The sequence below is a fragment of the Pongo pygmaeus genome, chromosome 2, assembly GCF_028885625.2.
Source record: "Pongo pygmaeus isolate AG05252 chromosome 2, NHGRI_mPonPyg2-v2.0_pri, whole genome shotgun sequence".
Lineage (NCBI taxonomy): Eukaryota > Metazoa > Chordata > Mammalia > Primates > Hominidae > Pongo > Pongo pygmaeus.
The window spans coordinates 73,559,859-73,582,009 of record NC_085930.1 but is presented as its reverse complement, the minus strand read 5'-3'; the positions used below and the strand labels follow the sequence as shown (position 1 = coordinate 73,582,009).

Below are 22,151 nucleotides of genomic sequence, written 5' to 3'. Positions count from 1 at the left end.
AAGAAATCAACACCTAGAATAATAAAGACAGGAGATAACCTTAAAATCAGCCAGAGCTGGATCACCTAAAAAAAAAAACAAAAAAAAACAAAAAAAAACCAACTGACTAATGACTGACCTCTTAAAGGCAATAATAAATAACAGAAGACAGTGAAATAACGCCTTTAGTGTGCCAAAGAAAATAACTGCCAACCTAAAATTTTTACTTAGTGAAAGTATCTTTCAAAAATGAGGTACTTAAAGATATTTCAAATAACAAGAAAGTTTACTACCAAAGGATATCCTTTAGGCAGAAGAGAAATTGATCTCAGACAGAATCTCTGAGATGCAGAAAGGAATGGAAAGTACAGACATTAGTAATTATAGGAGTAAAGAAATACTGACTATATAAAAAAGTATTAACAATGTCTAAGTAGTGGAGGAAGAAAACAAATTAGAATGAAAAAGTGGACACCAGTAATCTGTAAGTTGGATAACGATGACTAGAGTAAGGTCATGGGATTATACAACAGAAAAGTTAATGGAATAATAAATGTTAGACTTTATACTCGAGTATTAAAATTGATTAACTACTAAATGAGGAGACATAAAGTATATGACTTCTAAGAAGACAAGCAAAGTTGGAATGAGAAAAATAAAACACAGGCCAGAAATTGAGGAAAAAGAAGAGACAAAAACAGAATAAGCAGAAGGCAAAGAATAAGATGGCAGAATTAAATCCAAAAATGTCAGTAGCCACAATAAATATAAATGAACTAAAGTCTTAATTGAAAGACAAAGAATAAATTACTTTCAAAAGCAGCTATATATTATCTACAATGATATACGTAAAAACATAAAGATACAAATTAAAAGTGAAAAGAAGGCTGGGCGCGGTGGCGCATACCTGTAATCTCAGCACTTTGGGAGGCTGAGGTAGGGGGATCACTTGAGTTCAGGAGTTCGAAACCAGCCTGGCCATCATGGTGAAACCCCATTTCTACTAAAAATACAAAAATTAGCTGGGCGTGGTGGTGCACACCTGTAATTCTAGCTACTTGGGAGACTGAGGCAGGAGAATCTCTTAAACCCTGGAGGCAGAGATTGCAGTGAGCTGAGATCGTGCCACTGCGCTCCAGCCTGGGCAACAGGGCAAGACTGTCTCAAAACACAAAAATAAAATAAAAAAATAAAAGTGAAAAAAAGAAAAAGTATGTATTAGGCAAATACTAACCAAAAGAAAGCTTGTACACCTATATAGTAAATACCAGACAAAATAGACTTTAAGATAAAAATCATTATCAAAGTAAAAGAGAATCTCTATAGAATAAAATGTTCAATTCAATGGTAAGACATGCTTTTCTTACTATTTTAATTATTTCATTTTATAAATAGCATAAAAACTTTTTTCTCTTAAAAATGTTTCAATATTTAGTTTCAATAGCTATAAGAGCAAAAAAAAAGACATCTCATAGAAATACATAGATTAAAAAGAAAGATGCACCTCATTAATGACAAAGATTCTCTCCTTGACTAAACTCTAATGAGGCTCCTCTGAACTCTCCTTTCAACTAGGCCCTGAGTTTTGGGCTTCCAAGCTCATCTCTGCATTGTCCAGCTGCACCAAGAATCCTGCTAAGTCAGTTTGCCTACCCTCAAATGTTTGATCACCCTTGATATCTGATCAAACTCCTCATCCTTCCCAGTCCCCCAGGTGATGTCTGATCACACTGAACTGCCTTCAGCAAGAATCCTGTTAGGCCAGTTGAGCCAGAACCCCTACTTCCCTTTGATGTTTCTTCTTAGTAATTTTTCATCTGAGGAAGACATACTTCCAAACTTACATACACTTAGTAACATAGCTTTAATATATATAAAGCAAAACTTGACAGAATCACTAAGAGAAATTATCAAATCTATCATCTTAAATGGAGATTTTAACAACTCTCTCAGCAATTACTAAGATCAAGCAGAAGGAAAAAATTAGTAAGGATATAGAAAATTTGCACAACAAAATTAACAACTTCCTATAATGGATATGTATAGAATATTGCACCCAATTAATATAAAAAATTATTTTCAAATACACGATTCATTTATGAAAGTTGACCCCTGGTAGGTGCTAAAGACAGCCCCAACACATTTCAGGGACCAATATCATAAGGGCCACATTCTCTGATTACAGCCTCATTGAGTTAGATCTCAGCACCAAATGATAGCAAAATAGCTGCATGCTAAAAAGTAAAAATCTTATAAACTATGTGTTAAAGACGAAATGATAATGGACATTAGAAAACATTTAGAAATAAACAATTACAAAACTACTATAACACTTGTGGAACTAAAGTGGTCACTTAGAAATATGCAGACTAAAATGTTTACATTAGCAAAGAAGACTCAACAATTTTAAACTATGTATTAAACTTAAGAAGTCAAAAAAAGAATAGCAAAGAAGTTAAGTGATGCCGGGTGTGGTGGCTCATGCCTGTAATGCCAGCACTTTAGGAGGCTGAGGCAGGCAGATCACTTGAACTCAGGAGTTTGGGAACAGCCTGGGCAACATGGCAAAACTCCATCTCTACAAAAAAATACAAAAATTAGCCAGGTGTGGTGGTGCACTCTTATAGTCCCAGCTACTCGAGAGGCAGAGGTGGGAGGATGGCTTGAGCCCAGGAGGTCAAGGATGCTGTGAGCAGAGATTACGCCACTGAACTCCAGCCTGGGTGACAGAGCCAAACCCTGTCTCAAAAAAAAAAAAAAAAAAAAGTTAAGTGGCTTTTCCCAAAATCATTTGATAAACGGCAGAGCTCAGATTCAAAACCAAATCTCTCTCACTCAAAGGCTATCTTTTTCTTATGACTTATCCAAATAAACAAGTAGGTTTGAGCAAGAAAAGTCTTAGTGGTCTTATAAGACAGAAAAAAAATCTTTCTTAAATTTCTTTTTATTTTTTAATTTTTTTTTTTTTTAATATTAGAGATGAGCTCTCACTATGTCTCAAACTGGTCTCAAACTCCTGGCCCCAAGCAATCTTCCCACCTCAACCTCCCAAAGTGCTGGCAGAAGCCACTGCACCCAGCCAAGAAAAAAAACTCTTAAAGCAGAATTGAAGTTTTCAAGATGGTGTTGCTTAAACTACTAGAAAACTAAAAGTTCAAACATTCAAAATGATGCTGAGCAGGCTGGGCGTGGTGGCTCATGCTTATAATCCCAGCACTTTGGGAGGCCAAGGCAGGTGGATCACCTAGCCAACATGGTGAAACCCCATCTCTACTAAAAATACAAAAAAATTAGCTGGGCATGGTGGCGGGAGCCTATAATCCCAGCTACTTGGGAGGCTGAGGCAGGAGAATCACTTGAACCCAGGAGGCAGAGGTTGCAGTGAGCTGAGATCATCACACCGCTGCACTCCAGCCTGGGGAACAAGAGCGAGACTCCGTCTCAAAAAAAAAAAAAAAAAGATGCTGGGCTATTTATCTGACTTACATGTGTTTGGAGTTATTTTAATTTACTTTTCCTATGTACTGAAACTTGCCTTTCTGAATACTTTCTGGCTTGGTTTACACTGAAGTTAACTTAGTAAAGCTTTTCTAAAAATTATTTTGGGAAATGTGACCTTAGAATCCCGCTGGACCTCAAGCCATTTCTCATCACAACCCACACACATTCAGGTAACTGGATCGCATCCTTATTAACAGTTCTCTTTCTAGTTTAGAGTTTTTGTGCAGTTGTGATTAAATAACAGCGGGTCAGACTGCATTATTCTTTGCCTTCTGTCCCAGTCCAGTGTCATCCAAATAACAAAGCACCCAGCACCACTTGGGCAGGATATGACCGCCTAGAAATTACTTTTTACTGCAGGGGGAAAAAAGATGCTTGGTAATTCTCATCCTTCACTGAAATTGACTTTCAGTTGAAAAGAACTTAAAATAGCCTACTCCTCTCATTTGTCAAGGATACCTAGTCAGGAATTTGTTTCCTTAAACTGTTGATCTAGAAAGTGCCAAGCTACAAATGAAGAGATAATCCTTGTTCCTCAAGCTCCCACCAACAGCAACTGTTTTCTACCCAGCCTATGGCTATCCCTTGTGTCAAAGTTTAATGAGTCATATTAATAACACAATTATAAAATCAAAACAGTCTTTATCTTAAATACTGGAAGTATATCTTAAATACTATCCTTTTTTTCAAGAAAGGAGGGTTATCTATAGCAAGGGTTCCCAACCCCTGGACCACAAACCAGTACTGGTCTGTGGCCTATTGGGAACCGGGCCAAACAGCAGAAGGTGAGTGGCAGGAGAGCAAGCAAAGCTTCATCTGTATTTACAGCCTGCTCCTCATTGTTTGCATTACCGCCTGAGCTCTGCCTCCTGTCAGATCAGCAGTGGCATTAGATCCTCATAAGAGTGTAAATCCTGTTGTGAAGAGCTCATGTGAGGGATCTAGGTTGCTGGCTCCTTGTAAGAATCTAATGCCTGATGATCTCTCACTGTCTCCCATCACCCCCATATAGGACTGCATAGTTGCAAGAAAACAAGCTCTGGGCTCCCACTGATTCTACATTATGGTGAGTTGTATCATTATTTCACTATATATTACAATCTAATAATAATATAAATAAAGTGCACAATAAATATAGTTTGCTTCAAACATCCCAAAACCATCCCCTCCCCCGCCCCAAGTCCAAGGAAAAACTGTCTTCCACAAAACCAGTCCCTCGCGCCAAAAAGGTTGGGGACTGCTGATCTGTAGTATAATATCCCCCAAAAACACAAACACTGCCACAATAGCAAAACTTGCCTTAATCCCTTCTGGGACTTAATATCTATACCTTTTAAGGTTCTTGTCTCAAATTAAATGTCCAAATAATAATCATGAGTAATTCATGATTAATTCATGATTATTATTTGGATAATAATACTCTGTTTTAAACCATTAAATTCACCAGTTTAAGATATTTTTACACACAAACTCTGAAAGCTAGCTCAATGTTTTACCTCAAAACTTTACGTAAAAAGAAAACTAGCCGAGATGGCAACAGCAACACCAAAGCTTTTGAATCTCGCCTCTCTACGTATAAAACCAGACACAACAACTAGAGAGCAATATCCAAAACCCAGGAACAATGTGCACAGCAAATCCACGTGACAAAGTATCCTCACCAAATGCAGAACACAAACAGGTGAAGAAAAACCGCCAACGGCCATACAACCTGCATGGTGTCTGTGGCTGGGCAGTGACTGGGCAGGAGAAAGAGAAGAAAGCAACAGGGAATCAGACCTGTGAAAAGGAAAATCCCAAAAGAGCCAACAGGCATTACTCAATAGTAGCTCACACTGGAAGGAATTTTGCCCACTCCAGTAAGGAGTAGGTTTAAGGGGCCCATGGTAAGAAAGTGTGAAGGTGCCCAAACAGTTGTGCACCATGAACTCTTGAAACTGACCTGCCAGGGTTCCCTTCCGAATAGAGCCTCACACCAAGGAGAAATCTCAAGAGACAAAACCAAACTCCTGAAACAGAGGGACAAGAGAGAAAAAGGAAAGAGAAGTCGTGGAGGCGGGGAAGAAATCCAGGAAATCTCAGGAGACAGGAGGCCATCGTTTAAACACTACGTTGAGAACAACTAAGAGGGAGCTCAGTGAAGTTACAAAGCTACCCTGAACCATGTCTCTTTCTAAAAGTTCAGAAAAACTGAGTTCAAATAGAAATGAGCAACAGAAAAGACTCAAGCTCAAATGCAATCCAAATTTCTATAAGAAGTAAGAGAAAAAGAAGCAGAAAAACATCCTTATGAATAACAAATGCAGTCAGGAAGACATGCTCAAAAAAAAAAAAAAATCACAACATGGTGTTTTAAAATGAGGTAGTCCGGGCATGGTGGCTCATGCCTGTAATCCTAGCACTTCGGGAGGCCAAGGCAGATGGATCACCTGAACTCAGGAGATCGAGACCAGTCTGAGCAATATGACAAAATCCTGTCTCTGTTAAAAAATACAAAACATTAGCCGGGCGTGGTGGCCGGCCCCTGTAATCCCAGCTACTCAGGAGGCTGGGGCAGGAGAATTGCTTGAGCCCAGTAGGTGGAGGGTACAGTGAGCCAAGATTGCACACTGCACTCTAGCCTTGGTTACAGAGCCAGACTCTGTCTAAAAAATAAAAATTAAAAAAATGAGGTAAATGGCATTAAGAAAATGATGCATGAGAGAACAAAATAAATCAGAATCCACAAACTCAGATGAGGTAGAGAAGTCAAGTAGCAACTAGAAATAAAATAAAAAGTCATTTCAGAAATAAACAGATAATTAAAAGACACAGAAGACAAAAGAGAAGAAAAAATTAAAATAAAAAGAAGAGGCCAGGCATGGTGGCTGATGCATGTAATACCAGCACTTTGGGAGGCTGAGGTGGAAGGATTGCTTGAGCCCAGGAGTTTGAGACCAGCCTGGGCAAAATAGTGAGACTTCATCTCTACTAAAAATCAAAACAATTAGCCAGGTGTGGTGACATGTGCCTGTTGTCCCCACTACTTGGGTGGCTGAGGTGGGAGCATCACTTCAGCCCAGGAAGTCAAGGCTGCAGTAAGCCAAGATCGTGCCACTGCACTCCAGGCAGTGTGACACAGCAAGACCCCTTCTCAAAAAAAAAAAAAGAGATAAAAATGATTAAAAAGAAAGTGATAAACACTGAAAATGGGTAAAAAGAATTATGTAAAGAAAGATATGAGAAGTTCCTAAAGAATAAAACAAAAGGACACAAAAAATAGTAAAAAGTATAACAGAAAAATTTCCTGAAGTTTAAAAAAAAATTGTGAAACTAGATATTGAAAGCTTCTACCCCATACCTGAGAATACTGACCCACAATGACCAACACCAACAAACAGTCCACTGAAATCACTGGATACTAAAGAACGAGAAAAAGGAAAATCGTCGGGTATTCAGGCAAAAACAACTAATTTTCAAGGGAAAAAAATTAGATTACCATCAGGCTTTTCAATAGCAATACTGTATTCCAAAAGAAAAAAAAATAAAGTATGTGAGCTACTCATGAAAAATAAATGTGAACCAAAGATTTCATATCCAGAAAAATTGACTTTAAAGTATAAAGAGCACTAACAAACTGTTATCAACATGCAAAAACTCAGGGCATATTGTTCCCATGGCCACTTCCTGAAGAATCTAGTTGAGAATGAGCTTGATCAATTCAAATGACTAGAGAGACATGATCACAGAGAGTATTAAACATGTATAGTCACTTGTAGAACTGAGATTAGTTGAGAGCTAAAATGGAAAGAGTACTCTCTATAATGGACATATGTTTCAATAATACAGAAATAGTACAGTATTTTAAAACTAGGGGAGAAACAGGAAAAGCATATATAAATGTTTGGGAGTTTTAAAAACCTATTCTCAGTAATTACACTGGGGATGGTAGCATTAGTATTATTGAGACCATTATGTATGTAACCTGGGATAAAATAAATGAGTGATTATGGACTAGTCTATCATCCCCTGTGTCCTTGAAAACCAGGATTCCTGCTGTGGAAGAAAGGAGATAGATGTAATACAGAAAATGTTAAACTAAAAATCACAAAATGGAAGTTATCAGTGTATACTCATTTTGGCATTTTATCTCAGTCTGTCCACTGCAGAGGCCTAGAAACAATGACCAACCTAATAGCAAAGAGCATACCTAGGGCCTAGACAGGGTCCTCGAAATACTGTATTCCACTACAAGATACTAGAGCTTCTTAAAGAAATGGCTTTAAGGGTGAGGGGTAGGGGAGGGAGCAGATCTTGGCCTTACAAAAAGCAAAGCTATGATGCCATGAAGCCATGAAGGACTACTAGGACTGCAGCACTGCTAGGACTCAGGACAGTTGCTTAAAGCCAGGGATGGGAATCGGTAACGACCGCAAATGGGCACGTGGTTTCTTTTAGGACTGATACATATGTTCTAAAATTAGATTGTGATGATATAGATAAATTTTTGATACAACTCCAAAATAAGTGAGTTGTATCAATGGTCAGCTTTCTAGTTGTGAAACTGTACTACGTAAAAAATATGGAATTATACACTTAGTATGGTGAAACTTACGATATGTAAATTACATCTCAATAAAGCTGTTGGAAAAAAAGATATGCCCAAACCTTCAAAAGGGATCATGGTTTCAGTGTAAAATAAAATATGGCTTGTTTTTGTTTTGTTTTGTTTTGTTTTCTCCCCAGAGACAGGGTCTTACTCTGTCACCCAGACTGGAGTATAATGGTGCCATCACAGCTCACAGAAACCTCAAACTCCTGGGCTCAAGTGATCCTCCCACCTCAGTCTCCTAAGTAGCTAGGACTATGAACACATGCTACCATACCTGGCTAATTTTTTGTATTTTTTGTAGAGATGGGGTCGCTCTCTCTCTTGCCCAGGCTGGTCTTGAACTCCTGGCCTCAAGCAAACATCCTGCTTCAGCTTCCCAAAGTGCTGGGATTATGGGCATGAGCCACCATGCCTGGCCATAAAATATATTTAAATCCATGAGTTCATGAAGACTTTTTTAAATCCAGTGATTACACAAATCTACATTTGTGGCAAAATTGTACAGAACTAAATATATACACAGACACACAAATGAATAATATAAAACTGGTGAAATCAGACAAAAACAAGTGGGTCATATGAATGCTCAATTTTCCAGCTGTGAAACCATACTATAGTTATATAAGATGGTACCATTGGAGGAATCTGGGTGAAAGGTACACCAGATCTCTCTGTATTATTTCTTATACTGCATGAGAACATATAATTATCTTAAGATGAAATATTTAATCAAAAAATACTCTAACTGGTCACCTTTGAAGAACAGTAGGGAACCAATTCATTATCTTAAAAGCTAGTAAAGAATCAAGCACTTATCCTATCTTTCCTGTATGACCTGCAACAATGGTTAAGAAATAGTAGATGATGGAACTATCTCTTTATGAAAGTATCTCCATTAATAAATGAAAAAGATTAGATTATCACCATCTAATATGGTTTGGCTGAGTCCCCATCCAAATCTCATCTTGAATTATAGCTCCCATAATCCCCACCTGTCATGGGAGGGACTCAGTGGGAGGTAACTGAATCATGGGAGCAGGTTTTCCTGTGCTGTTGTCATGATAGTAAAAAAGTCTCACGACATCTGATGGTTTTATAAAGGGCAGTTCCCCTGCACAAACTCTCTTGCCTGCCACCACGTAAAATGTGCCTTTGTTCCTCCTTCACCTTCAGCCATGATTACGAGGCCTCTCCAGTCATGTGGAACTGTGAGTCCATTAAACCTCTTTTTCTTTATAAATTACCCAATCTTGGGTATGTCTTTATCAGCAGCACGAGAAGAGACTAATACACCATCTTATGGCCCCCAATGGATTAATGGATTAGGCACTAAGCATCAACAGCCGCTAACTTCATAAAAAGAAGAAGCACCAGACATCAGGTGCCTCATGGGGAAAGAACCCACCAATTATCTGATGTCTTACTGTAGGGTTCAAACCTGAGTCTGATCACACCTCGGGATCCAGCTACCAATTTGCAGGAAATACAGAGGACAGAGAGAACAGATGAACTGCCCCATGACAGGGCATTCAGCAAAATCCAGACTGTAGGAAAGTCTCCAGGCTAAATGTCCTAGATTCTTCAAAGATAAATCACTGTAGGAAAAACTAGGGGGTAAGGGGAAGCAACGCAATGAAAGGGAAACCTGTAGAAGAGTCTTAAAAGACACAAATTTCCTTTAAATTGACAAGATTAAACTTTGCATGTACACCTGGGTAATAATATTATAAAGAAATGCAAAGAAGTGTCTGCTTTGAGAAGCAGGGTACTGGCTACTTTAGGGACAGAGAGGGGTGATGATTAGGATGTGGCACCTGGATGGGGCTGCTAGGGTAGGCAGAAAAATTCTAATTCTGGACCTGGGTAATGCTTACAGGTACGTTCACTTTAGGATAACTCAGTAAGCTGTACATTTGTGTTGTGTGATTTTCTGTATTTGTCTTACCAAAAAAAGAAGATTTTTTTTTAAAAAGGAGAATTTATCTCACTTTTATAACCTGTCATAAATAGAATGCAACACTTAAAATAATTACATGAAAATAAGCAATATTATTAACTAGCTGTGGTAGCCTGAGGACACTTCCAAGGCCTCTTCCATGTTAAAATGGAGAGTAACAAGTGTAGTCAAGTGTTAAGGATATGCTAGCACTCAAACTTGACTCATGTCTCTCTTTTTAACTTAATCAAGTCTTGAAAGACACCTAAAAGGAAAGTGCTTTCTCACTATGTGATTCAGTGAGATTGGAGGCTTGCCAATCTACCACCCAAAATCATCTCCCCTACTGCTCAAATTTACCTCGTAGGCCAGCTCACATCTTACTCTTCTGGAGACACTGGGTTACATAAAAAAAAGGTCTGGTGCAGTGAATAAAGGTAAGTCAGGCCTTATGAGGAGGATGAAAAAACAAAAACTTAGCTCTTCCTGATCATCGACACATTTATGTTACTTGTTCAGCCCTTTCTAAATAAGCTTAAAAGGTTTGCTTTTCCATTATGAGCATTTAAGCAAGTGACGAACACTATACCCCAGTGAGAGCCGCTTGTCCTCATCCTAGTTACAAGCACACACCTTACTATGTACTCAACAGGCACCTTCAGAGCCTAGCAATGACCCACCTCTGACTTCATACCTAATGTGTTTGGAGGTTCTCAAGTGACAAGAGGCCCTGCATATTTGAAAATGCAAATTACAAAAATAAGCACAAACGCCCACCCTCACCTGAACTCAGTATCTTAAAATGAGGCACATGTCCCAAGTTGCTGGCTCACCAACACCAGCCTAAACTGACCTCAAAGCCCTTTAAAAAAAAAAAGTAGGGAGGAATATCAGATTACATATTAGACTTACAAACTTGTAAGGAGCAAAGAAAGCTGTGAAATTCGAATGGAGCTCAATCACATTTTTCAAACATTTATCTAAAACACATATTAAAAAGTGGCTCAATTCACCTATATATGATCTGAAAGCAAGTCTTGTTTTACCTCACCGTTTCCCCCACATTTTTCTACATTAGTTTTAAGAGAAAGCAAACATAAGCCAGGACAGTTTAGTTTTTCTTGCAAGGCTGCTCACAAGAGAGGACAGAGTGAGGCCCACCCACAAAGATGAAGTGCAGACAGGAACTAAATGGCAACTTGCATTAAAAAGGAAGATGAGGGCTGGATTCCTTTGTCTTCAATGCCTCTGGCTTCATCAGCCTCCCTTGAGTGGGCAGATCCCTGTTTCCTTCCCTCTCTCACCATCTCCTATCCCTTCTGCATTCTCTACCCTCTTTGTTTTGTGAACCCTCAACTTCCCAGCTTACCCTCACTCCTTCCCTTGTTCTTATATTTTCAAGAGACACGTAAGCAAGCAAATACTCAAACATACACAAACCTGCTAAAATGTCTGGAACAAGAATCCCAAGTTCCACTCATCACAAAGCTGCTTGTGGAAGTCTACTCCACTGTTTGTTTCCATGATGTCTGAGAAAAACACACCTCATCTGCATTCCCTGGATCCTCCATATGGGAGGGTACACCCCTGCATGTAAAGAACCAGTTCACCACCTCCATTTTTTATGAACATTCAGAACAAAGGGCTCCTTTCTTGAATGCTACTCTGATTCCATGAATTCAAAAATGTTTAAGGAAGCTCTATCTCCACACCAGCACCTGAGGAGATGGAGACTTTTAGAATAGAATTTTAAAATGTTCTCATTGAGCCCTCCATTCTAGAAATGGCTATAAGTAAATGAAACTCAGAAGTGTGGAGCCTACTGAGCTCTACCTAGCAACACTGTGTGTTCCTTGGCACACAAGACAGAAGCTCAAGCCAGGTCCAGCACTTCCTCAGATACCATCTTGTCCCATTTTCCTTAAGATAAGGTGTCCTGATCCATGGGCCTATTATTTGGGGTCAATCCTCAGCAGGAGAATGGTTAGGTGTTACAGGGAGAGGAAGGTGACATGTGTGGTTTGGATTTTTCACCCAAACCCTTTTCAATGAGCCTTAGAGAAATACAGGAGCCTGTTGAAACATTACTTACTGCCTGTTGAATATTGGTCTTCACTTGCTCACTCAACATGCCTTCAAAGACAAAGGAGTCGCCAAACTTCTCAGCCTATAAGGAAGGTAGGAAATAAAAATCCAGAAAAGGTTGTAGTAATGTGTTCTATGTGTGCCATTTTCTCTCCACACTATTAAAGTGATTCCTCTTGTCCAATTGAACTTGAGTCTTTCTTATGACTTCCCAGAGGACTCAGAATTGACCTAAAAGTCTCTGGCTTCCTCTTAAAACAAGTTAATGTCACTTACAGAGACCATTTTCATTTAAGACTCACTTAGCTGATAAGAATGCAGACTGAACAAGATTCGCTTTTGAGAACGTGACTGTTCCTGAAAGAAATACATTTCCCCAAGTATCACAAATGACTCTGGGAAATAGTATTCTGTACATGTGAGATTATATAATCAAGCTTTGTCCTTTGTCCTGAATCTAGCTAAACGAATTAAATGGCACTGTTTGCTCATATTCTGACACATTCTAGTTCCACTAAGGGGTCAAATGTGCTTACAAATCTCAACTGGCCAATTCAAGCACCAAATGGAAATATGTAATGATTTTATTTAACATTAGTGTCTCAATTCTTCATCCACCTGATTATTTTTGTTGCATGTAACCCTATTCTGAAAATGAGGTCGTTTGTCCCTTGGTAACCATGACTCTCCTCCTACATTTGTGAGTGTTCTTATTCATCTCCTAAAATATGTGGGCTCTTGTTTCAGCCACTGCAACACTGCTGCTCCCCAGAGCTCTGCCCTTGGCTCTCTGCAATTCTACTACACCAGTGGCTGTCAGGCTCTGTGCAGTTGAGATTATGTAATCAGCTGGTTAAAACTACATACTGCTGCTCCCCAACACCAGAGAGTCTCATCCTGGGGGTCTAGGGTGAGGCCAAGGAGTCTGTATGTGTAAATAGCACACAGCTAGTTGTCCTAATACAGGTAGTTCAAGAGATGCACTCTGAGATACACTGATCGATTCTTGTTGATGGACAACTTTCAATCTCATCAAATTAACTATAGCCAGTACTCCAAATGACTCTCAAATCTCTACCTCTAGTGCTGTCCTGTTCCTACTACATGAAATTAACTGAGTACTGGATCCTTATATTGCAGATCTTACAAGCATCTCCAACTCCTTTCCCAGAGTGGAGGCTACCATCTTTTCTTCACCCCTAATCTTCTTCCTGCATTCCCTGTGACACTGCCATGACTAACTACCTAAGCCATTTATTTATTCAACAAACATGTATCAAACACCTATCATGTGCCCAGTTTGGGGCTACATTAGGGGATATAAGGTCAATATCAGATAACCATGGCCCTTATCCTTATTGTGCTTAAGTGTGGGAGCACAGAAAAAAATCAAGCCAAACAACGAATGGAAGAAAATAATTATAACTTTACTACACCTTGTAAGGTAGAGTGTCATGAAAAACTTTCTTGAGAAAGTGACATTTAAGCTGAGATGACTCAAGAATGAGAAGGAGCCAACCATGCATAAGGGGGATAAACAAGAGGACTGCGAATTCCAAGCGGAGAGAAAATACAGGCCAAGTTCTTGAGGTGGGAAAGAATGTTGAGTTTTCAAGGAATAGAAACAAAACCAGCAGGGCTAGAACATAGTATACAAGAGGAGCATGATATAAAGTAAAGCTGGAGAGATGGGAAAAGAGTGCCATTAAAAAAATAGAGCATTTTGTCCAAGGCAGTTCTTGGTCCTTTTTGAGCTCCTTGGCAGTATGGTGAAGCTTAAGAACCCCCTTCTCAGAATAAAATGTTTAAATGCATAAAATAAAATCAATTAAAAAAATAAAATAAAATAAATAGTATTATGAAGAAAAGTCACTATATCAAAACATTAATAAACAAATCAGTGCTATAGTATTAAATATGCTCTTCATTAATATATTAAATAAGATCTAGTGGCAGGTCTCATAATTATCATATTTCAAAGTGGGGATGAATGCAAACAATATTTCAACATCTCTGCAACAACAAAAATATGATTAAAAATGTCTGTGATTTCTACTGGTAACAAAGTTAGAGGTACTGCTACTACTGCTGTGGTTTGTTGTTTGCATTATAATTGAAGAAAATACTACATTTTGGCTCAAGGGTAGTAAATAACCAGATATATTAGGCTGCTGCAAAAGTAATCGCGGTCTTTAACATTAAAAGTAATGACAAAACCGTAATTACTTTTGTACCAACTTATAACTTCTCCCTATCCATGTTTTTAGATGCCCTAAATTCTGCTTATTCTATCTAATCTTCATGGAGAACCCTGGTTCTTTAGAAGTCTTCTAAGTAAACTATTGAGGAACCTGAGCTGAGAGTATCTCTGTGAAACCAAAAGGAAAAGGACTTCTGCTTATTACGAATGTGTACAAAAACGGTTTTGGTTTTTTTTTTTTTTTTTTTTTTTTGAGACAGAGTCTTACTCTGTCACCCAGGCTGGAGTGCAGTGGCCCGATCTCGGCTCACTGCAACCTCCGCCTCCCGGGTTCACGCCATTCTCCTGCCTCAGCCTCCCAAGTAACTGGGACTACGGGTGCCCGCCACCATGCCTGGCTAATTTTTTGTACTTTTAGTAGAGACGGGGTTTCACCGTGTTAGCCAGGATGGTCTCGATCGCCTGACCTTGTGATCCGCCCACCTCGGCCTCCCAACGTGCTGGGATTACAGGCGTGAGCCACTGCGCCCGGCCCAAAAAAGGTTTCTAACCACTTTATATATTTGAGAAAATTCCAAAGAAATGTGACAATGCAAAACCAAATTTGAAAGTTGTTTTACTTTAAACATTCACTCTCAAATTATTCATTTAATAATAATTTACAAAAAGACATTTGGGGTCTTAAAAAAAAAGAAAAGGGACCCCACAAACTGAAGACAAGAGTAAAGGTTTTTTTTGAGAGAAAACTGGAAAGCATATAAAATAAGTATATTTCAGAAACTGACATAAACATTCATAGACTAGAAAGCTTTCCTCTTCCTATTCCCATTTAGGACAATATTCACTTTCAGAACCTTGCTCTGTGATTCAGTGACCACCAGATGATGTCCGGAACTGCCATAGCACAGCATGTGTCAGTTGTCAAGGTGTTGGAATAAAGTCACGAAAATGAAAAGCTGCACCTCTGCATTTATCATTTAAAAAATATGAAATGCTTCTGGAAAAAAACAAACTGCAACTTACTGAGAAGAAAAGTGGTCTTACTTTACATGCCATCTGTTATCTCAAAAAGCCTTAGTGGACAGTGGTATTCTCTGACACATTAAGCATTAACACAATATAGCATAATAGTTATAGCACATATTCTGAGGTCAAACTGGCCAGGCTGGAATCCCAGCTCTACCACCAACTAGCTGTGTGATGCGGGGCAAATAACTTTTCTAATTCTCAGTATGCCACCTGAAAAATAACCTGCCTCATGGGGTTGCTGTGAGAAATTAAGATGAAATATATACAATAAAATGCTTCCCACAGTTCTACCACAGAATGCGGTAAAAGTGGTCAGTCAATCTTAGCTGCTGTTAAAGCATTCTTAAAAGTTCTGGAAAAGAACAAGTTCTCCCTCCTTTCCCCAATCCCATTACCTCTGTCAAATAGCCAGTTGAGTTCACAAACTTCTCAAATTCAGCATTACTGACTTCATAGGCATCCATATAAAAGGCATCAATAGTAACTCTCCTCGCAGGTGCTTCCCCATCCTGCTTTATCTGAGGATCATCTGTGCCCATTGTAAATACTCCAGCAGGGATGGGGACCATCTACAATGAAAGGTGAAACACAAGAAGTCATGCATCACAGCCAAGGTGTACCTGTGTAGGGGTAAAGTTCCTAGCACCCAGGAAGCACGCAATAGTTAGTAAATCTTCACCACGGTAATAAGTGTAAAATTAGGAAAAATCTCTCTATACCCCAAAGAAGGTGAATCACGAGTCTCAAAAAGAAGTGAAAATTCTTTAAGAAGGTAATCTCCTTAATCAAACCACTACTTGATACAAATCTGTACCTGCATTGGAAACAGATCTGGAATAACAGTCACCAAGCCGCTAATAGCTAGAATGCAGAGGTAGGGAGAATATTCCACTTTTCTTTTTTTTTTTGAGGCAGGTTCTCACTCTTTTGCCCAGTCTGGGGTGCAGTGGCATGATCAGGGCTCACTACAGCATTGACTTCCCAGACTCAAGAGATCCCCCCACCTCAGTCTCTCAAACAGCTGGAGTACAGACATGTGCCACCATGCCCAACTAATTTTTTTTTTTTTTTTGAGACGGAGTCTTGCTCTGTCGCCCAGGCTGGAGTACAGTGGCACGATCACGGCTCACTGCAACCTCCACCTCCCAGGTCCAAGTGATTCTCCTGCCTCAGCCTCCTAAGTAGCTGGGATTACAGGCGCCCACCACCATGCCCGGCTAATTTTTGTATTTTTAGCAGAGACAGAGTTTCACCAAGTTGGCCAGGTTGGTCTTGAACTCCTGACCTCAGGTGGTCCACCCGCCTCAGCCTCCTAAAGTGCTAGGATTACAGGCGTGAGCCACTGCGCCCGGCCTAGCTAATTTTTTTTTAAGTGATGAGGTCTCACTGTGTTGCCAAGGTTGGTCTCCAACTCCTGCACTCAAGTGATCCTCCCACCTCGGCCTTCCAAACTGCTGGGATTATGAGCCATCGTGCTCAGCCCCACTTTTTTCTTTATATATTTTTTATTCGCATACGCTTTTGTTTCTTTTGAATTGTTTTTAAAAGCACATGTAAAAATGCAATCTATAATATCTTTAAATAACCACTGCATGAATTTTGGCCTCCAACAATCATGAAAACGGCTTACCTCACTAAAATAGAAAGTTTTAAAGTTTACTAAGGGGCTATGTTTGTATAATTCCTTATAAAAACCCTAATTGCAATGACTTTGTTCCTATCTACCTTCCCACATGAACTCTAAATTCCAAGAAGACAGCAACTGGGGCTGCCTTATTCACAGCTCTATTCCCAACACTGAGCACAGGATCTGAGGATCACACTGAAAATTTTCAGTTAAAAAATGCAGGTCCATACTCAACATCATGAGTCATTAGGGAAATGCAAATCAAAACTATAATGAGGTTCCACTTCATGATCACTAGCATGGCTATAACAAAAAAGACACAATAACAAGTGCTGATGAGGATGTGAAGAAATTGGAACCCTCATATATTGCTGGTAGGAATGTAAAATAGTTCAGCTGCTTTGGAAAACAGTCTGGCAGTTTCTCAAAAAGCTAAACAAAGAGTTATATGACCCTGCAGTTCTCCTAGGTATATACCCAAGAGAAATAAAAACATATGTCCATGTAAAAACTTGTACAAAAACATTCATAGCAGCATTATTCATAACAGCCAAAAAGCAGAAACAATCCAAATGTATATCAGCTGGTGAATAAGTAAACAAAATTTGGTATATCTATAAAATGGAATAATATTCAGACATAAATAAGTATTGGTTCATGCTACAACATGCGTAAACCTTGAAAATACTATACTAAGTGAAAGAATCCAATCACAAAGGGCCACATATTGTATGAATCTATTCATATGAAATGTCCAGAATAGGCAAATCTAAAGAGACACAAAGTAGATTAGTGGTTGCCAGAGGCTAGGGGGAGGCAGGAATGGGGAATGATTGCTAATGGGCATAGAGTTTCTGCTTGAGATGATGAAGTATTCTGGAACTAGGCAGTGATAGTTGTAACACCTCATAACTATATTAAAAACCACTGAATTGTACATGTTAAAAGAGTGTATTGCATGCTATATGAATTCTATCTCAACTTTTTTCAAAAACCACAGGCCTTCAACCATACCATCTGTCAGAAATACACTCTTTACAGACACAATGTCTTATTTTCAAATCATCGGAGTGAGTTAATTAATAGACTCCTCAGCAGCTTAGGAATTGTCAAGTCCCTAATCTATAAACAAGAGTTCAATATCACAGAATAAAATGGATCATAAGAAACTACTTATAAACAATTATATATCTACAAATTTGATAACCTTGAAAAAAATGGATAAATTCCTGGAAACATACAGCCTACCAAGACTGAATCAAGAAGAAGTAGAAAATCTGAACAGACTGATAACAAATAAGGAAATTGAATAAATAATTTTAAAAATCGGCCAGGCACAGTGGCTCATGCCTGTAATCCTAGCACTTTGGGAGGCCGAGGCAGGTGGATCACCTGAGGTCAAGAGTTTCAGGCCAGCCTGGACAACACGGTGAAACCCCGTCTCTACTAAAAATACAAAAAATTAGCTGGGTGTGGTGGCACGCACCTGTAATCCCAGCTACTTGGGAGGCTGAGGCAGGAGAATCACTGGAACCCAGGAGGCAGAGGTTGCAGTGAGCTGAGATTGCGCCACTGTACTCCAGCCTGGGTGACACAGCAAGACTCCGTTTCAAATAATAATAATAATAATAATAATAATAATAATAATTTTCCATCAAGAAAAGCCCAGAACCAGATGGCTTCATGGCAGAATTCTAATTTAAAGAAGAACTAATACCAATCCTTCTCAAATTCTTCCAAAAAATTGAAGAAGAGGAAACACTTCCAAACTCATTTTACCAGCATTACACTGACACCAAAGCCAGACAAGAATACTACTAGAAGAAAAAAAAATACAGGCCAATATCCCTAATGAACATAGATGCAAACATTCTAACAAAATACTAGCTAAGTGAATTCAACAGCACATTAAAGGGATCATATACCAAAATTAAGTGGGGTTTATCCCTAGGATCAAAGGATGGTTCAACATATGCAAACCTACAAATGTGATATACCATGTTAGCAGAATGAAGGACAAAACCAAATGTTCACATCAATATATGCAAAGGCATTGATAAAATTCAACATCTTTTCATGAGAAAAACTCTTGACAAGTTAGGCATTGAAGGAATGTACCTTAACATAAGCCATATATGAAAAGCCCACAGCTAACATTATACTCAATGGGGAAAAATTGAAAGCTTTTCCTCTTAGATTCAGAACAAGCCAAGGATGCATACTCTTGCCACTTCTATTCCATATGATACCGGACGTCCTAGACAGAGCAGTTAGGCAAGAGAAAGAAATAAACAGCATCCAAGCTGGAAACAAAGACGTTATGTTGTCCCTGATTGTAGATGCCATGTTTTTTTTTGGGTTTTTTTTTTTTGAGACGGAGTCTTACTGTGTTGCCCAGGCTGGAGTGCAGTGGTACGATCTCGGCTCACTGCAAACTCTGCCTCCCGGGCTCATGCCATTCTCCCGCCTCAGCCTCCCGAGTAGCTGGGGCAACGGGCACCCGCCACCACACCAGGCTAATATATATACATTTTTTTTTATATATATGTATTTTTAGTAGAGACGGGGTTTCACCGTGTTAGCCAGGATGGTCTCAATCTCCTGACCTCAGGTGATCCACCCGCCTCAGCCTCCCAAAGTGCTGGGATTACAGGCATGAGCTACTGCACCTAGCCACCATTTCTTTATACTAATGACAAACTATCTGAAAAAGATATTAAGAAATTAATCCCAGGCCGGGATTCAATGTAATTTCTATCAAACGTAATTCCTATCAAATGTAATTCTTATCAAAATTCCAATGTCATTTTTCAAGGAAATAGAAAAAAAAATCCTAAAATTTGTACAGAACCACAAAAGATCCCAAAGAGCCAAAGCAATTTTGAGCAAAAAGAACAAAGGTGGAGTACCACACTACCTGACTTCAAAATATACTACAAACCTAATCAAATGGCATGGTACTGGCATAAAAGCTAACACAAAAACCAGTGGAACAGGATAGAGAGCCCAGAAATAAACTCATGCATTTACCATCATCTGATTTTCAACAAAAGCACCAAGAACACACAATGGAGAAAGGACAATCTTTCAATAAACGGTATTAGGAAAACTGAATATCCACATGTAGAAGAATGAAATTAGATCCTTATCTCACAGCATATACAAAAATCAACTCAAACTGTATTAAAGACTTAAATGTACGGTCTGAAACTGTAAAACTACTAGAAGAAAACATTGGGAAAAGAAGCTCCATGACATAGACCTGGCAAAGATTTCTTGGACTGGACCCCAAAAGCATAGGCAACAAAAGCAAAAACAAACAAATCAGATTGCATCAAACCAAAAGCCTAATGTATGGCAAAGGAAACAACAGAGTGAAGAGATATCCCAGAATGAGGGAAAATCTTTGCAAACCATGCATCTTATATGGGGTTAATATTCAAAATATATAAGGAATTCAACCCAATAGCAAGAAAACAAAGAACTCAATTTAAAAATGGGCAAAGGACCCGAATAGACATTGCTCAAAAGACATACAAATGGCCAACAGATATAAGAAAAAATGCTCTTCATAACTAATCACCAGGAAAATGAAAATTAAAACCACAATGGGCTATCTCCTCACACCTGTTAGAATAGCTATCATCAAAAAGATGAAAGATAACAAGTGTTGGAGAAGGTGTAGAGAAAAAGGAACCCTACTGCAGTTGGTGAGAATGTAAATTAATACAGTGATTATGGAAAACAATATGGAGGTTCCTCAGAAATCTGCAAACAGAATTACCATATGATCCAGCTATCCCACTTCTGGGTATATGGCCAAAGGAAATAAAACCAGTATGCTGAAAAAATATCTACACTCCCAAATTCATGGCAGCATTATTCACAATAGCTAAGATACAGAAGCAACCTAGATGTCCCTTATCAGATAAATGGATAAAGAAAATGTATATATATGTGTGTGTGTGTGTGTGTATATATATATATATATATGTCAGAATAATTTTTACCCTTAAAAAGAAAACTCGGCCAAGTGTGGTGGCTCACGCCTGTAATCCCAGCACTTTGGGAGGCCGAAGCAAGGGGATCATGAGGTCAGGAGATCAAGACCATCCTGACTAACACGGTGAAACCCCGTCTCCACTAAAAATACAAAAAATTAGCCGGGTGTGGTGGCAGGTGCCTGTAGTCCCAGCTACTCAGGAGGCTGAGGCAGGAGAATGGCGTGAACCCAGGAGGCAGAGCTTGCAGTGAGCCGAGATGGCACCACTGCATTCCAGCCTGGGCGACAGAGCTAGACTCCATCTCAAAAGAAAAAAAAAGAAGAAAACTCTGTCATTTATGACAGCATGGATGAACCTAGCGGACAGTATGCTATGTGAAATGAGCCAAGCACAAAATGACAAATGCCTTGATGATCTCACTCATATGTGAAATCTAAAAAAGTTGAACTAATTGAAGTAGAATGGTGGTTATCAGAGGCTGGGGGAGAGGGGAAGATGGGGAAAGGAAAGATGTTGATCAAACAGTACAAAATTTCAGTTAGATAGAAGGAATAAGCTTTAGTGATGTATTGCACAGAGTGGTGACTATAATAAGGAATGCATTATATATTTCACAATTATTAAAAAATAGATTTTAAATGTTTCAACCACACATAAAAAATATAAGTATGTGAGCTGATGGATTTGTTAATTAGCTTGATTTACTCATTCCACAATGTAAATATATATCAAAACATCAAGTTGTACCCCACAAATTGTTATAAAATTGTCAATTAAAAATAAAATTTCAAAAAACAAGGGCTCAAATTAGAAAGGGGAAAAAAAGAAGTCAAGGAGAGACGACTAGTTGGAAAAAAAGAGAGTCGCTTAGCAATAAGGGCAGAAGCATTAGAAAAATAACATAAGAAGAAACAGAAATTAGGAATCCACAATCATTGATTCTACTTTCTATTTCTACTGACTTTCCTTGCTGGTGGCTGCTTTGATTCTATGAGTGTACTTCCCAATAAAAATGGTGCTGTTTTCATTTATGACAAATTAGTAATAAATGTGTTTTTATTTGTCTAATGTATTACTACTATCCCAAGAAACCAACCTTGACTACTCGCGTCCCCTACTCCCAACATTACACAGGCCACCTAGTCTCACTCGATCTCCTAAATATGTATCTCTCTAATCTCTCTCTCTTTTCTATCCCC

General features: G+C 38.8%; 1 protein-coding gene across 1 annotated transcript in view; it reads right to left on the bottom strand.

The window, feature by feature from the left end:
• SUMF1 (sulfatase modifying factor 1) overlaps positions 1 to 22,151 on the bottom strand; it is a 106,073-nt gene that overhangs the window by 76,376 nt on the left and 7,546 nt on the right. The window contains exons 2-3 of the mRNA XM_054482508.2: positions 15,717 to 15,890; positions 12,100 to 12,174 (exon numbers count right to left, since the gene is read on the bottom strand). Of these exons, the coding sequence (XP_054338483.1) occupies positions 12,100 to 12,174; positions 15,717 to 15,890 (249 nt within the window). The remainder of the gene's footprint in view (positions 1 to 12,099; positions 12,175 to 15,716; positions 15,891 to 22,151) is intronic.